Below are 18406 nucleotides of genomic sequence, written 5' to 3' on the forward strand. Positions count from 1 at the left end.
AATTGGCAAGTTGTTAATGGAGTAAATTATACACCTTTAAAACCGGAAGATTTAAGTATTTCCGTGTTACACATTAGGGTGGCTTTTGTAATTTACCATGGTTTCCTATGTATTGTATAAAATAACATTTAGAAAAATCTAACTATTCGTACTCTGGTTGTCATCTTATGAAGAAAAGCCTAATTTACAAAAGCTCCCATGGAGCGTTAAAGATGGATGATCGGTTTCTGGCTTCACTGAGTGTTTACTTACTGCAGTACTCAATCAATGGAGAAGATCCTGGAATTGATTCCCCTTCATATTTCTTAAGCATCTAAACTTTAATGCCGGATTAATTTGAGGTTGGATTGGGCTGTGGAGACTTTACAAGAATATCAATGTTTTTCTCAAAGCTACCGTCACCTAGTCTAATATAAGATTTAGTTGAGATTTCGCTCCAACCCTAATCAAGCATGAGTCCATTACATTCAAGGAATTCCTCCCTAAGGGTGAGCACTAAATGCCTCTTATCCAAGGGTGAGCACTATGCCTTCGGTTGTAGTCCTATGACGAAAGAAAGCAGATGTTTTATCCATATTCAGAGCTTCAATCCCCTTTGCCTATGGTCGATAGATTCACAATGAATTTCTCCATTACATTCATGAAATTCAAACATAAATTTTAGCTCTCATTATTAGGACAACCAATGAAATGTTTAGTTACTTATTACAAAGATGTTCATAATGGAGAGTTTTAAACCATAGAATCGTTAAGGTGCAGAAAGTCTTATCCTTTGTAATTCGAGCAAGTTTTTGCTTACCTTTATTCTCATCTAATTATTCACTTAAATAGAGGCTACATAGGAAATTATTCTTGTAAGGCTACAATTAAGGACTTCTAAAAATTCTTGTTAAAATAGACTCTTCTGATTTGGAATAAAATTATTATTTCAAGTACTTGCTAAATTTGACTCTTCTAATTTGCAAAAAATTATTGTTTCTGTTCTTTTCCGTCTAACTTCTCCTATGGGCCATGTAATATTTCTTCCCTTCATGAAAAAGAGCTTGTCCTTAACCTCGAAATAGTCACACAAAAAGAAGCAACATCTTCCCAAGTAGCAAACGCGCATAGATGCCTTTGGTTGCCTATTATTGCATGCAACGGTTTTTCAGGTTCCCTACTATTACCTTGGTCTTGTACAGCGTTGTCACGACCCTTCTACCCAAAATAATTATTTACCTTGATGCCCGAATACAGTCTATCATAGTTGTAGTAAAGACTCTTAGCTCTTCGTTCAACCATATTTGCACTATTTAATTTTTTAACAAAAGGAGGGGGCTTTAAAAACTTAGATAAAAATTTTTAAATAGGCACTCTAATTGGGCCTAGACACGGAGTAAACACAGGGCGTGTAAAAGTTGTCACATGTAAATGTGAAACGAGATGAAAGGGGCCACCATATTTCGGCACGGGTTTGGTGCCACTGCTCTAGAACTTATGCATGGGTTCAACATGCCCACAGCATTACCCATGCAAAGGGTGTGGGCCAATGTGCCAAGCTCAGTCTTGTTGTTTTAGGCTTTTTTTGATTCCTGTTGGCTTCTCCTGTGGCTTCATCTGTGTAAAAGTTGTGTTTCTATCAGAAATTATTCATTTTGGCTCAGTTTCGATCCTAACTTGCACCAAACTTGTTCCTTTCACCTATTATGCCCCCAAAATGGGTTGAACGTAAAACGCAAACAAGCTATGCATCAAAATGATAAAATCAAGCCTTAAGAACTAGCTAAGTGCTCCAAATTAAAGTATGAAAGCATGTATACCTGAGCACTTATCAGTGGAGAACTTTAGCATTTAGGTTTTAGAAACATAGATTTTAGATCCTTAAAATTGGCCTTACTATTGTAGATGTCATGAATGAATGACCTGGTGATTAGGGTTTTTTTTTTTAAATTTTTTAATTTGGCCTCCTATAAAAGAATATCCCATATTTTCTTTTCTTTCTTAATCATCTTCTAGCAAACCTTAGCAGTATCTTTGCTTTTGGTTCAGCTAAGTGGCTAAGAAATGGTTGAAGCTAGACTTGTGCATCTTTTGCTCTTTAAGTGGGTTTAGAAGGATGAAGATGAGGTAGTGAACCAAGCGATTGTGGTTCTAGTGCTAGGTGTTGGCATAAATGTGGTGTAGCCTTGTTAGGGATGTGCATGAGTTATATGATAGGGAGAGTGAAGAAAAGTTGAAGGAAAGAAGAGAGATGAGGTGAGTATGAGCATAGAGAAGCAAAATGAGCAATTAGAAAGATGAAAAAGAGAAGGATTAGTTGAAAGAGCAAAATAAGTATAAAATAGATGACAGGGAGAAATAGAGAAGGAAGAAGCTGAAGAACCAGGGATTCAGATATTGATTAAAAAAAAGTGTACTTTGAATATGACTGGAGTAACTCTTTCTAGTTTTAGCTATCATGAGGATAACTATTCAATGAACGGAGGGCCTGAAGTGTTGTTTTTATGATTTTGGTCATAGATTTGGGTTTTAACTTTTAATCCTTAGGGATCAAACTATTTAACCCTTCATTTTTAATATAATGAGTTTGTTTTATTCCATGGTAAAACTAAAAAATGGTAGAAAAAGCAACAATATCATGGAGTATAACTAGTGAGGAAAGAATAGTACTCTAATAAAAGGTAGATGTTGACCTATGCATGCATGTAAATATTGTTTTGATGAGAAGGGTTCTGGTTCATGATAGTTTAAAATGAATTCGTGAATAGAAGGGGACAATCTATTTTGACCTTTTAGTAAACCCTTTATGTATGAACAATTCATTTTTCACAGAACTATTTTGTTGTTGTTTTCTAAATATTTGGTTGTCAATTCTCATGTTTGAAGAAAATTCTTAAATAATTGTGATCCTAATCTAAAAGGCAGAAAGTACACCACATGCTTCAAAAAATATATGCAAAGAAAAATAGAAGGAAAAAAGACTACAATTGGGAGACATGTAGGTTTTGGATCTTCACTTGATACTCTCAGGCATAGTTTCATCATAGGGTTTTTGTAGCTGGTTTCAAAGTTCTTGCTAATCAATTTTTCATCTGAATGCCAATTATTAAATGTATGAATTAGAGTGGATAAATTTAGGCCAAAATATCAAAATAGTCCTTCTATTTTGCGGTTTTCGCCCTAATAAAAAATCCGCCCTTTTGATCCTCGTATTTGCGAATTTCTGTCCTTTTGGTCCCTCCAATTGACGAATATGCTCTTTTGGTTCTTTCAGCTGATGAACTAGAGTAGGGACGGGATCCCCCACTCACTCCCCCATCTCGGGCAGGGATTCTCCGTCCCTGCCTCAGTTGGGGAATCAGGGAGGAGGAAGCCCCCACTCCCGCCCCACAGGGGCGGGGATCCCCGCTCAGGCCACCCAACACAATTTTTTTTAAAAAAAATCCACTAATCTAATGTTTAAATTCATGAACTTAGAATCTTAGATACCAATTAGAACACCATCTTTATTAATAACAAACATGACATTATATTATATATTTTTTAATTTTTATTTTAACACATTTCTTACAAAAATCCAATAATCTAAAGAAAAAAATCTATAAAAATAGGTATTAATTGAGACTAATCATTATTAATAACAAACATTGTATTATATTATATATATTTTTTATTTTTTATTTCAACAAATATATTATTATATATATATAATATTTCCGGGCTGGGAGATCACTCCCCGTCCCCGCCCCACTACGGTGACCGGGGAATTTTATTCCCCCACCCCCGTCCCCGCGGGGGAGAAAATCGGGGATTCCCCGCTCAAAATGGGGGCGGGGACTCCCGGCCCCATGCCCATCCCTAAACTAGAGTGGCCAAAAAGGACGAAAATATGTTAATACGAGAAACAAAAGGGCGGATTTTATATTATAGGGTCTAAAAGGGCGGAAAACACAAAATAGAGGGACCATTTTGATATTTATACCATAAATTTATTGAAGATAGTCTTATTGAATAATTTAGAAGCATGCATCTTTGTTAATGGGTTAGGCGTCACTTTTGTATATCAAGGTATAATTCCCTGAACCGCCTTTTCCAAAGTTACCTTTTTAGTCTCTCTACTTTAAATTGTAACTTTTAGTCCCTCTACTATTTTAATTGAGTAATGTCAGTCCCTTTTCTTGAGGGGGATTAACATGGCTCAATTAAAATAGTAGAGGGACTAAATGGGTAACAATTTAAAGTAGAGTGACTAAAATTGTAAGTTTGGAAAAGTAGAAGAATTATTTAGGGAATTAGATCTAAAATGCTTAATATCACTGCTTTTTATGCACTCTAATAAATTAGGTTTAACCATCTTTTTTCTTTAACCTTCCTTAATGTTTGTTTTTCCATCTTTTGTATAAATATTTTGCAGTGAGGAAATTGATAGGAATTAAACGAAAACAATTGAAGATATATTAATAATTGAATCAAAGTTTAAAGAGCTTGGCCCATAATTTGAGAGGAAGGCCAACCTCTCCTATACTAACTATTAAGAACAAAAACAACAAACCACGCTATGACCCCTCATATGACTCCTTAGCCTCTTCTTTATTCTTAATCCCTAGAAAACTAAATTACTAATATACCCCTAACAGACTTTTTAATTTCTAATAACTCTTCCTTTTCGTATTTAGGCCTAATATAAATCTTTATTTGGATCAGGCTTAACATTACTTCTCTCCTAAAAAGACACCTTGCCCTCATGGTGGAATCTAGGTAACTGTTGTTGGATGGGGATCTTCTTTGATCACTCCATCTGTTTCACTAACATTCTCCTTTTCACCACACTTTTAGAACTTGTAAAGTATTTTCTTTGCAACATTGTCCTGAAGAGTACTTCTCATCACAGGGAAAACACAACCCTTTTTCCCGCTTATTTTGCATCTCCGTTTTAGTGATACATTTGAAAGTTGCGCCCGGATGAGCTTTGATTCATCTATTTCTTCAGCGCTTCTCATTGAACCTCTGATACCCGAGTTTGTTGTTCATTTACCGAGGTGTAGCTCTGGTGAGGAAATCCACTTAAAATATTCCTATTGGATCTTTCTGTTATGTTGTTATTCTTGATCATTTGGGCTAACTCCGTGGTCTTTCCCAGCCTTTTCGGCCTCAATAGTCTTAACGTTGCTCGGATCTCTGGTGTCAACCCCTTTATAAAATTTCCTTTGAATGCCACTTAGGATATTTCTAACAGCCCAAAAGATGTTTGAATTTCTCTTTATATTCTATTACTGACCTTTCTTGGATTAAGGCAAAAAACTACTCATGTAAATCTCGTTGAATGGCTTGAAATTGCTCAAACAAACAATCCTTAACTCCCCCTAAGATCTAAGTGGTTGTCGTTCAGGCCATTATAACCATATTAATGCCTTCCTTAACAAACACAAGGCCACTGCCATTTGCTTTTTATTCTTTCCATGAGCCTACTGACAGCAAAATATGTCGGGATGCAGTATACTGATCAATACGCATCTTCGTCCTCAAAGATAGGCATGTGTAGTTTTCTCACCCTTGTATTTCCCAAAGCATGTGTTATGTTGCCGCAAGTGCACATTTTGCCAAGTAATAATTAAGTTGTCGATCCCTCGAAGACCAAGTGTGGATTACTGATCGATTGCAACCATATGCTATTTAGGCAAATAAACAATGTGAAAATGAACTAAAAAAATGGAATTACAAATTACAAGTGTTGAGAGTGTGAAGAGGCAGGGTTGTAGAGGTTAAAATTCAGATATCAGTAGTCCTAGGTTTGGAGGTTCACCACAAGAGTAGGGGAGGAGATGCTAAGTTTCTGTTAGGCCTAGGCAAAACACTTTGAAGGGTAATGGTCCTTAAATACTTGCCACTCTTTTTCAAGAGCCAAGTTTTGATTTTAGCTAACACCTACTTTTGTGGTGGCAAAATTCTCATAAAACCATTAAGCTTAAAAACCATTTAATAAACCATCAAGAAACCCTAGTTAGGAATTTCAAGATTTGCCTTAAGGAATCCAAGATCCAAGTTCACCTTTCAGCTCACTTTGATCTCTATGATTGAGCAAGTAAAATGCTTTCACATTCACAAGATTTGCAAGTGCAAGTCATAAAGTTACTTCAAAAGGTTTCACCATTAATCATAAAAGAGTTTTACAAAACATAAGCATAATCATCCACTACACTTTGGGCTAACCCCAAACCTAGGGTGAAAGTTTACGCCATCATGTTTGAATTACAACAAGAAAGAGAAAGACATAAATCTAGACTGTCCATGTAGCATCACATGTAGCAACAAGACATAAAAGAAACAAAGGACTCCCTTTTTCTTCACACAGAAGCTCTAATGTCTTGATCTTCAGCTTTCTCTCCTTTTTTTTCTTCTCTTTTGAGTCTTTCTGAAGCTTTTCCTTCCTCCTGCCGCTACTCTCCATTTCCTCTTTTCTTTGCCTTTTTGATGCCTCTGATACTCAATGATAAGGACTGGGTCCCCAGCTGAGTTTGAAGGAATGTGTATCTTAGAGGACTGGCTCATTTGAGTCATCGTTCTTCTTCTCTCTGAAACACACCCTTATTTAGCATGAACTTGGGATCCAACTCCACCTTCCTACACACAAAGACTATCAAAAGAAGCAGTTTGCATAAAGAATAGAAGAATTTACTACAAGAGCTTGGAGGATGCATGATTAATTAACAAAAAACCAACTAAATGCATGTTAATAACTGTATATTTTTTATCTACAACAGCATGTTCCAATCACCCCTAACCATATAGGACCTATTTTTGCTATGTCTTACCCAAGGAAAACCGCACTCAGGCCTGAAATCCGGCCTACCTAATTCTCAACTGTCGGAATTCAATCCTTTGCCTTGGCTACCAACCTTTCCTAACAAACCTCTATGTCCCGCTAATGACGAACGCGCGACCTCTACCATAGATGGTTTTGATGCTCTCTCGCTTGCTCGTTCCTCCAAGTTGCTAGGGGCCATCGCCACGTCTTAGGCCGTCGTTGACAAATGCGCAGCCATCAGTGGATGAGTGTGCAGATTTGTCAATTTCTTCATTATTTCTTCCATGGCTGAAAATCGATCTTGTGAGATAAGGATTGCCCTTCAATCGTTGATCTTATCTCCCCTATCTCACTTGTTAATTTTTCCTCTAATACTTCCACCTTAGCCACCATCACTACAAGGATCAGCTTTGATGCCAATTTGATAGAAATTAAACGAAAACAATTAAAGATTTATTGATAATTGAATCAAAGATCACAAAGCCTGACCTATAATTCGAGAGGAAGACCAAGCTCTCCAATAGCTAACTACTAAGAAAATACCAACCACAACATCACCCTAATATGACTCCTAAGCCTCTTATTTATACTTAATCCTTAAAAAGCTAAATTACTAATATACACATAGTTGACATTATAATTTTTGATTGACTCTTCTTTGTAGGAAGATTTCTATTTTTGGGAGATTCAATTAGAGAGATTTTAGGATATTTTCTGATTTTGTAATCATATTTTGGGAGATGATTTTTTTTTTCCGTATTTGTATATTATTCTTTCCTTGTAGAGTTGTTTCTTGTATCTTATCCCTATATATATATATAGTGTATTGTCAAAGGGTGAATATATATGCAGAAAATTTTCTTCCTCAAAAACTTTTATGGTATCAGAGCTAGGTTCTTCTACGAGAAGAAAACAAAAACCCAAATTCCCAAAACAACTAGCTTGTTGTTTGTATCCGTATACCATTGGTACAACGCCAGTGAAGACCAATTTGTTGCACTCTCTAAACTATTCATGTATGCAATTGAAATCATGAGTTCTATGAAGAAAACACTTGCAAATGGGATGTCTTCATCAACCACCATCAAATTTGTCCCACCACCGATGGTGTTGCAGTAATTTGGTGAAGGTTCTTTGTCATCATTGCAAATTGCAAGCCAGAAACTACATGGTAAAATTTTTTTGCAATGGTCTCGCTCGGTTCTTTTGGTGATTCATGGATGAGGACAGATTGGGTATCTCAGTGGAGAGGTGGAACAACTGCAAGTCAATGATCTATCATATATGAATTGGGAGCTCACCAACTCAATCGTCATGGCGTGGCTAATCAATTCAATGGAACAACAAATAAGTCACACATACCTATTTCTATGCACTGCTAAAACAATTTGGGATGTTGTCAATATAAATTATTATGATCTTGAGAATGCATCTCAAGTTTTTGAGATCAAGAATAAACTAAAGGAGTTACGTCAAGGAGCTATGGAGGTAACATCATACTATAATGAATTGCAAATTCTTTGGGAAGAATTGGATCTACACTATAAAGTCGACTAAGAAGACTTTGATGAAAGTTTGAATTTAGAAGACACTTGGAGAAAGAACGCGTATACGAGTTCCTCTCGGGTCTGATCCAAGACTTTTGATGAAGTGAGAGGTAGGATCCTTGGTCGTAGACCTCTACCACCTATGGATAAAGCTTTTGCAAAAGTCAGCAGATAAGCCAACAGAAAACAAGTTATGCTTTGTGGAAAAGAAGATACTGCTCCTATAAGCGTGAGTGGTGATCGACCCATTGAGACTTTAGCCCTTGCTGTTAGAAGTGCTCCAGATCGATCTAATGGAGATTAAAGAAAATAAGGACAACCATGATGTAATCACTACAATAAAAATGGTCACACCCATGATACTTGCTGGGATATTTAAGGTATACCATCTAATTGTAAGCCAAAAAAGAGCCAGAGAGACAAATCAGGCAAAGGTTTTTAAAGCTTCTGTAAGCTTCCGTATAAGGGAAGATGAAGGAGAATCGAGAGAATGATAAAGTATTACTGAATAAGTCCTTGATCGAGCAACACTAGTATCTCTTAAACCAACCAAAAGGGAGTAATTCAAAAGGCTTAACAAGCAGTTCTGGTGGAGCAGTTAGTAATTTTGCTCAGAAAGATACTGTTTTTCATGTTAAAAATTTGGTTCCCTGTGTGCTCGACTCAGGAGCATCGGATCATATGATAGGTAATTGATCCATTTTCCTTTCCTGCACTTCATGTCATGGAAATTTGAAAGTTAAGGTGGCTGATGGTAGCTATTCTTTTGTTGCTGGAAAGGGGTCAATTAGTCTTTCAAATTCTATCACAATTCATTCAGTTTTTCTCGTTCCAAACCTAACTTGGAATCTGATTTCTATTAGCAAATTGACCCATGAATTGAATTGCATTGCTGATTTTTCTCCTTCGTGTAAAATTTAGGAATTGGGATCGAGGAAGATGATTGGCGGCGCTAGGGAGGTAGGCGGACTTTACTATTTGAAGATGATGAATGCGTGAATAAACAAGCTTCTATGGTTGAAAGAGAAGCTTTTTCTGTCTCTAAATCTGATGTAATAATGATGTGGCATCTTAAATTTAGACACCCAAATTTCCATTACCTCAAACGTTTGTTACCACATTTTTTCATGAATAAAAATCCAAATTCGTATGTCTATGAAGTGTGTCAATTGGCCAAACACACGTTAAAACTTCCCAAACCAACCGTATTCAAAATCTGAACCTTTTTCTCTCATTCATAGTGACATATGGGGATCTTCTTGTGTCAAAATATTTCAGGAATGCGATGATTTATTATGTTTATTGATGAACGCACTAGAGTCTATTGGGTTTATTACCTTAAAGACAAATCTGATGATGGAAAAATCTTCAAAATTTTCCACCCTGATAAAAAATCTGTTCATACCTCTATACAAGTCTTCCGAACTGATAATGGCAAGGAATAGTTCAACTCAATTCTTGGTGATTACCCTGAGACAAATGGCATAATTCATCCAAGTTTATGTCCCGACACACCACAACAAAATGGTGTTGCTCAACAAAAAAATCACCATCTTCTTGAAGTTGCTAGAGCCCTAAGGTTTGCTATGAATGTTCCAAAATATTTGTTGGGCGAAGTTGTACTAACAGTTGCTTACCTCATAAACCGCATGCCCTCAAAAACCCTTAATTATGTCAGTCCAATGTCAGTCCTTCTTTAGACCTATCTAACCTTTCGATTCATATCATCTATCCCACAGAAGGTCTTCGGTTGTACTTAACTTGTCAATGTTCAACCACAATATCGTTCTAAGTATGATTCAAAATCAATCAAATGTGTGTTCATTGGATATTCACCAACTCAACGTGGATATAAGTGTTACTCTCCTACTTTTCATTGTGTTTCGTGTCCATGGATGTTTCTTTCATTGAGTCGCAACTTTTTTTTTTAGCCTACTTATCTTTAGGAGGAGATGTTGATGGAAAATAAATTGTCTTGGGATGTACCTTTTTTTGATTAATATCAACCTTCCATGTTTCCTTCACCTATTATTGACGTAGACCAACAGTCTTTGCCACAAGAGCAGAAATCAGATTTGGAGATAGGGGGAGTTAACTGTAAGTCACCTAAGTTATTTACTCACGCAGGAAACTGAATTAAAAAAGTAGTGAGGCCAACACTAGACATGGCCATGAATTAGACCTAAATCTCAGTATTGAACACCAGTCTGAGGTTCAAAAAGATGAAGGTCAATTTCTTAATAATTCAGTTCAACCAATTGATGATGGTCTAGATCTTCCTATTGCCTTGAGAAAAAGAATCAGGTCCCATACTCAGCATCCCATGGCTAGATTTGTATCTTATGACAAACTGTCTCTAAGTATCCAGGTTTTTACTACACGATTAAGCAAGACAGCAGGCCCGAAGAACATTGAAGAAGCTTTAGCTGATCCGAAATGGAAGATGATAGTTCAAGAAGAAATGAATGTTTTGGAAAGAAATGGAACTTGGGAGATAGCTGAATTACCAAAAGGAAAGAAAAACAGTTGGTTGCAAGTGGGTTTTCACCATCAAGTTAAATGCTGATGAAAGTATAGTTAAGTACAAAGTTAGGCTTGTTGCAAAAGGTTTTACTCAAACCTATGGAGTGGATTATCAAGAAACATTCGCTTTTGTGGCAAAGTTGAATACTGTCAGAGTTTTTCTTTCTTTAGCATCTAACCTCGTTTAGCCACTACAACAGTTAGATGTTAAAAATGCATTTTTGAATGGGACTTGCATGAAGAAGTCTATATGGATTTACCATTTGGTTTTGGAAATGGAAAGAATCTTGTTTGTAGATTAAAGACGTCTCTCTATGGATTGAAGTAGTCTCCCAGATAATGGTTTGATAAATTCAAATGTGCTATCAAGAGGAAAGGGTTCACACAGGCTCAGTCAAACCATATTCTATTCTACAAACACTCTAAAGATGGTAAGATAACCATCTTTACAGTGTATGGAGATGATATTATTGTTATCGGAGATGATCTACTGGAACTTGAAGCTTTGAAAAAGTATCTTGCAACTGAATTTCAGCTAAATGATCACGGTGTTGTACAGTATTTGCTTGGCATGGAAGTGGCTGGAAGTGAGGCAGGAATTCCTATCTTACAGAGGAAATATATTCTTGATTTACTTACAAGTATAGGTATGTTAGACTGCAAACCTAGTAAGACACCCATGGAACCAAATGCCAAGCTAAGTGTTCATTAAAAAAAAAAAGGTTGATCGAGAACAGTTCAAAGAGTGGTGGGAAGGTTAATTTATTTGTCACATACACGACCTAGCATTGCATTTGCTGTGAGTATGATTAGTCAATTTATGCACCCACCAAAGGAGAAACATCTTAAAGCAGTTTACAGTGTCTTTATATATTTAAAAGGAACTCTAGCCAAAGAACTGTTTTTCAAGAAGAATGATTTAAGGATGGTAGAACTTTATACAAATGCCAATCGGGCAGGTTCTTTAAATGACTGAAGGCTTACTTTAGGTTATTGTTCGTATGTTTAGGGTAATCTAGTGACTTGGAGAAGCAAGAAGAAATCGGTTGTTGCTCAGAGTAGTGCAGATGCTGAGTTCCGTGCTTTAGCTCAGGGAATATGTGAAGGTATATGGTTGGAAATGATACTTGGAGAGCTAAAAATGATCCATCACAGTCTTATGGAAACTATACTCTGAAAACAAAGTTGCAATAAATGTTACTCGATCTCATCCACCATGACAGAACAAAACATGTGGAGATAGATTGCCACTTCATCAAGGAGAAAATTGAAGAGGGAAAAGTCTGCATGACGGAATTACTGCTGCGTAAAAACTTTTGGATGGTTGGTCATATGGGGTCTAAAAATAAACTAAAAAAACACACACACACTCATCATTTTGTGTATCTAGCCAATTTTTCTGGTGTTTGTGGATGATTGTGCTATATGATTGTCTTGATGTTATGCATAACTTCTTTATTTAGCTTTGAATTTCTGAATTCAAGATAGCTATCTTTGTCACTATCAATGACTCTTCTGCATCATTATTTAGCCAGGTTTCTTTCTTTATCTGCCATTTTTGTGAACAGTACTTAACTTTGTATGTTTCTATCTTGACTACGTGCTTAAAGATGCTAGAAGACACTCATAACCTCTTGCGAACTCTAGAAGAGAAAAGACAATCATCATTTGCGGAGCTTTCTGCTAAACATCAAAAGGTGAAAAGATTATTCTGTAACGCTCCTCTGGCTCTTTCACATGTTGTCATTTCTTGTGGCTGTCTTTTATGTAATGAACTTGATGTATATTACACTTTTCCACGTTTGTCTATTTTTGCTAGCAATTGGATAGCCTGTCAGCACAACTTGCTGAGGCAGCTGTGGATAGGAAGAAAGCAGCTGAAACAATCTCCTCTCTCCAGGTGGAATGAACTTTATATAGATTTTAATGTCTTAATAATGTACTCCATGCTGTAGACACTCCACATAATTGGTAAAAATACTAGCTGCTTTGTGGAGTTCTGGGAAGCCTTCTTCAACTTCACACTTATGTGAAGCCATTGAACTTAATTGAATTCCTCAGCTCGAGGTGCCAAGTTTAGTTATTTGAATAGAGTTGAATAAAATTACATTTTTAATGTCACTGGTTTACTGGCCGTTATGAAATTCATATATTTCATTGGAATATATGCTCTCAGAGAAAAATCTGACTACCTTAGATTTTAAATATTCTAGAAGTTGTATATGTATGAGGGACATACAGCTAGACCTTTTGTAGTAGAAATTCTTGCATATAATTATCGATAAAATGATAATTTATAAATTAGTGTGAATACTTTTTTATTAATTAACTGTGAAAACTGATATAACTGTGTTGACATGTTGCTATGTATCTAATATTTCTTTTCCTATGAAGAATATTTCAATGTGAAACCTTGTGTTCTTAAGGCCAAGTTCTTTTTTTAGGCCATTGTATAAATATCAAAGAAAGTGATTAAAATTGCTTGTATTTTGGCTTAAATGGCAAAGCTTTGCAATAGCAAGGGGAATAATGTGTGAACAAATAGATTACTACTGTTGAATCTCTGATCAACAAAAGCTTATGCTGGATTTATATATGGAATTGTACTATGTACATCTTCTAATTAAGATATCTCTACTAGTATTGGTTATATTCTTGTGCTAGGGTTAGAAAAAGGTTTTCCATCAGGTCAAAGTTCTAGATCTTTGGCTTATTTTGCCAGTTTATCATAGCATCGTTTACTTAGACCTGTTCGATGAAATAAGTGCATAATCCGTCACCCTTTTATGTATGGTATAACCAAATGGAAACTATTAAATAGAACACTTAATACTGAGATGGCTCAAAGGAATTAGGGATTTTTGTGTAGACCTTGAAATGTTTTGGTTTTGTGGGAATCTCCCTGAAGTTTTCCTAATTGCACATAACTCTGCGATCTTTGTTATTTGTAGATACTTGTCTAGGTTAATAACTTTATAGGGATCATAGGGAGCTATGGAATATTCCTATAATGTTCTTGAAAAACTTGAGAAGAGAATTATAATTAAACTCTATATCTCAACAATCATCTCTCTAATGCCTATAAATAGAAAGTGAAAAGAAGAAAATGCCAGCTGTACAAATAGTACAACCTGTGCAAAAGTGTAGTACAGCTGGATCTAGACATAAAGCTAGACTAGATACATAGTTACTTTCTAACAGTTTTGTTTAATTCTATTTGTTTCAAAAGTTTCTCAAAAAAGGCCTTTTTTATTTGAAGGATTGACATTGTCCCACTGCCCTTTCTCCTTTGTCCCCTTGTTTCTTTCCCTTCTTTTTCTTCTTGTTTGAGAGACGCTTTGTGTGGACCCAAGTTTGTTTCCCTTTTTTTTTTTGGTAGAAGTCATTTCCTGCTTTGCTTTTCATTTTTCTCATAATCCTTTGAGAGATGCCTAGCCTACCAGTAATGTGGGCATTTCACATCTTTTGCTATATCCAGCCTGTGGTCAACCACAGGTTAGGGTCTCTAACTGATGGTAATGGGGTGGGGTTTGTCATAATGGCAAAGATTTCAGGTAATTATTTGTATTGAGTCTAATGGCTAATAAATCAGAGTTTCTTGCAAACCAAAAGGTTTTGAGAGGCATGTACAAAATTCCAAAACTTTATTTAGAGAAACATCTATTGTGCCAATCATAGCTAACCTTGATTTAGAAAAAGCTCATTCTTCTCTGTTAATACTTGCGACTTCAGAGTACCTCTTGCTCTTTAGGAAATTAGTCGATGAATCCCATGACTTGAATTCAATAAAATACAATATTCTTTATATGATTTCAACTCCAGCATTTTCTAATTTTTGACTGAGAAGGTTTTCTTTATATTTTTATTTTTTTTGTGAGAAAAACATTATTCTACAAATCTAATAATTATCTTTGTCTTCTATCATGAATCTAGAAACCTTTAGTATTTAGTTAAATCCCTCAGTATCTGGATATACCAAGCGTACATTCTGATTGATCTTAAACTAGTTAGAACATAATATTTCTTTTAAATTATTGTTTTGATCGTTTACTCATATAAGTTTCTTGACAATCGGTGATGAAAAAGGTTGCCCATACTTCATGTTCCTATTCTAACTGACGTTTTGTGATTTAGTCAAATGTTCTCTACTAGTAGAATGGAATGTGAATGACTTTTTGTGAATTAAAGACACTATACATGTGTAGAAAAGAACCAAACAGATGGGACGGTAACAGATTTCTTGGTTTGTTCCTTAAGAGTAAAAGATTTTCTTTTTTCCTTTACTGATTGAAAAACTATTCTGAATTATAATAAACATCACCAAATATTCATTTGCTTTCCAATTATCTGGTGTTTATAAAATACAGAAAAAAGAATGTACAATAACAGCGTGTTTAGTTTTGCTAGTGAAAATACACTATGTTTGGCTACTTAGATTGACTTGAGCTATTTCCTTTTGATCTCAATTCGCTTTGGTGCTACAAATCACCTGCTTGTTATCTTGTGCACTTATTTTTCGCAGTTTCTTCTCTTATTTGTGTAAAGCATCTTGGAATAAAATAAAATATTTGATAAGGTCTAAACTATTGCAGTTGCTCATTGATGAGAAAGATAAGAAGATTGCCAATCTTGATGCGGTTACAAGTGGTGAAGTTGCACGACTTGGGGCTACATTGGAGGAGATGAAAGGGGAACTTGCACAACTGCAGGATACACATGTACTATTCTTACCTTGATTTATGTTCTTATTTCAATCATTTAGTTTTGGCATGGTAAACTTCTGCCTGAAAATGCATAAAGAATTTCAATTTTTATAAAATGAAGACTAAATAATCCTAGAATTTTGTAGGGAAAAATCCAAGCATGGATTTTCCTGACAGAAGAGGAATATTGGACACAATTTATATTCTGTATTGGTTGTGCATGATGTAGACCTTGTATGCGAGTGAACTGCATAAAGTTATACGCAGTCCACATGAATATATTAACACTAGTTTTCTAGTTGTCATTGTCGTTGTCCTTAGATTTTGTTTGTTTTGTTTTGTGTGTGCAGGTGTGTTCCTTCTAGTACATTTAAACTTTGGAAGATAAAAGTAATCAGTTTTTTTAGCTCATAGATGTATCCTTCATATGGTCGTTTTAATAGTTGAAAGTTTTCACTGTATCAGTTGGGTAGGACTTGAATATCTCTTTGCTTTCTGGAAAGTATTAACTGATTACATTAGATGGGTTGTTCTTCAATTTATCTCAATGTTGTTAAGGTGCGCGCCTAGGCGCGCCTAGGCCCCCAGGAGCAGCGCTAAACCTTCTTAGCGCCTCTAAGGGTCTAAGACAAGGCGCTTTTAGTCAGGCGAGGCTTTTTTTGGACTTTTTTGTGCCTTTTTGTGCGCGCCTGATTGAAAAAACTGTTAGTTTTCTATTGTTTAAAAGATCCACAGTTTACTAGGCATTGGTAATTGAAAAGTCTCTAAGTCTATTAAAAGAATAGAATCTAATAACTACGCAATAAATATTTCACTATTTTATACAGATCCTCGTAGATGGTTATAATTCTGAACAAGGAAACAAGATGAAAATATGAACTTAGAGTTTGACATTAATGATGATGATTATTAGCTGCTTATGATTTTAGGAATAGAATTTTGACTTTAAGATAAGACAAGTTTGTTAATATTAGAGTTTAAGGCTTTAAGATTTCTATTTGTCTATGACTCTATCATTTACGATATATGTATATATATATATATTTTATGTGTGTGCGCCTTACTTCGATCAAGCGCTCATTTTTTTTGAGCCACGCTCGGGCGATAGAAGGGTCCTAGCGCCTCGGGTGCGCCTTGCGCCCTTAACAATATCGATCTATCTTACTCACTCATTAATATACCTAAATAATGATAAAATGATTGATGGTGATGAGCAAGGCCCTTTGTTTCTGATGCTCTATAGGTTCTTGTGTTTTACAACTGAATAACCTTAATCTAACTTAAATAGATGCATTCATTTCCTAATTAATAATAGCTGGAACAAACGGCTTGTTGTTTTCTCATGCCTTTGGATTTTCCTTTTTGTGTTGGAAGTGTTAAATCCACAGATGTTTCACATATTCAATTAGGGAATGTAGGCTGAAAACTGAAACAAAACAAATACAAGAAGATTGATTCTAGCTTCTGGAAAACTCAATTAAACACAAACTACACGGCGTCCTTACATTCCTAACTTACCTACCTAATTTTAGGAGTAATCCCAATTAGAATCAACTATACAAATCAATCAATGATAGCTCATTAATTATCTAAATCTTTCCATATTTTCTATGCCTTGCCCTCAGGATGGTGCATAGATATTGATCATGCCCAACTTGTTAATGAAAGATTCAAACTTTGGTTTGAAATAGCCTAGGAACATCATCTATTTGTTGTTCAGAAGTAACAAACGGCATACAAATAACTCCATTCTCTGGCTTTTCTTCAATGAAATCTCTATCAATCTCAATATGCTTCGTACGATCTTGTTGAATTGGGTTGTTTGCAATGCTTTTAGCTGATTTGTTATCACAAAACAGTCTCATAGGTGTTTTAACATCTAATCTCAGTTTCTTAAGAACTGTTTTAATCCATAATACCTCGTAAACTCCATCTGCTGTGGCCCTAGGTATTACTCCTAGCAATAACACTTTGCTTTTTTACTTCGCCAAGTAACCAGATTTCTCCATAGGAATATGCAGTAACCAGAGGTTGATCTTCTATCTTAGACTAAGCTTGCCTAATTTGCATCAGCGAAGACTGCTACACTTCTCTAGTTACTTAAAGATCAACCTTTTCCAAGAGTACCTTTTAGATACCTGAGAATCTTATATACTGCCTATAAATGTTCCTCATAAAGTGAGTGCATGTATTGTCTTACGACATTAATAGCAAAAGCAAAATGAGATCTTGTATGAGACAAATAAATGAGTTTTCCAACAAAACGTTGATACTATTGTTTTTAATTTGGTTCATTCTCATTGATGAATTTTTTTGGGCTTATACAGAGGCTTACACCTCACTCTTATAAAAACAACCCTGGACTATTTCATAGTTACCTATTTGCCCATAAGCCCCTGAAAAACCTGAAAATATATAAACATATAATAAATCTCAACACTCCCCCTCAAGATGGGCGAAAGATATCCACTAAGCCCATCTTGTCACATCCTCTAGCCAAGTCTAACGAATTGAGTTATTTCGTTAGACAATTTGCTGCCTGGTCTTTGGTTGAAACATGGCCTAGCTCCAGTAGTTCACTATTCAACTTCTCTTTGATGAAGAACCTATCGATCTCGATATGCTTGGTCCTATCATGTTGCACTGGGTTGTTGGCAATGCTTATGGTTGACTTGTTGTCACACCACAACTTCATTCTGACTCCTTGATTCAGCTTCAACTCCACTAACATACCTTTTAGCCATAACAACTCTGCAACTCCCAAAGCCATAGCTCTGTACTCTGCTTCCGCTATCGATCTTGCCACCAAAGACTGCTTCTTACTCTTCCAAGAGACAATGTTGCCTCCT

The 18406-nt window shown here is 35.7% G+C and overlaps 1 protein-coding gene across 6 annotated transcripts in view; it reads left to right on the plus strand.

Moving 5' to 3' along the window:
* LOC120270469 (protein GRIP) overlaps positions 1–18406 on the plus strand; it is a 61132-nt gene that overhangs the window by 9760 nt on the left and 32966 nt on the right. For 5 of the 6 annotated variants that reach the window (XM_039277524.1, XM_039277516.1, XM_039277501.1 and 2 more), the window contains 4 exons: positions 9253–9291; positions 12465–12551; positions 12674–12754; positions 15447–15572. In XM_039277524.1, the coding sequence (XP_039133458.1) occupies positions 9253–9291; positions 12465–12551; positions 12674–12754; positions 15447–15572 (333 nt within the window). The remainder of the gene's footprint in view (positions 1–9252; positions 9292–12464; positions 12552–12673; positions 12755–15446; positions 15573–18406) is intronic. The other variant, XM_039277510.1, reaches the window with a different exon arrangement.

The sequence above is a fragment of the Dioscorea cayenensis genome, chromosome 2 (assembly GCF_009730915.1).
Source record: "Dioscorea cayenensis subsp. rotundata cultivar TDr96_F1 chromosome 2, TDr96_F1_v2_PseudoChromosome.rev07_lg8_w22 25.fasta, whole genome shotgun sequence".
Taxonomy (NCBI): domain Eukaryota; kingdom Viridiplantae; phylum Streptophyta; class Magnoliopsida; order Dioscoreales; family Dioscoreaceae; genus Dioscorea; species Dioscorea cayenensis.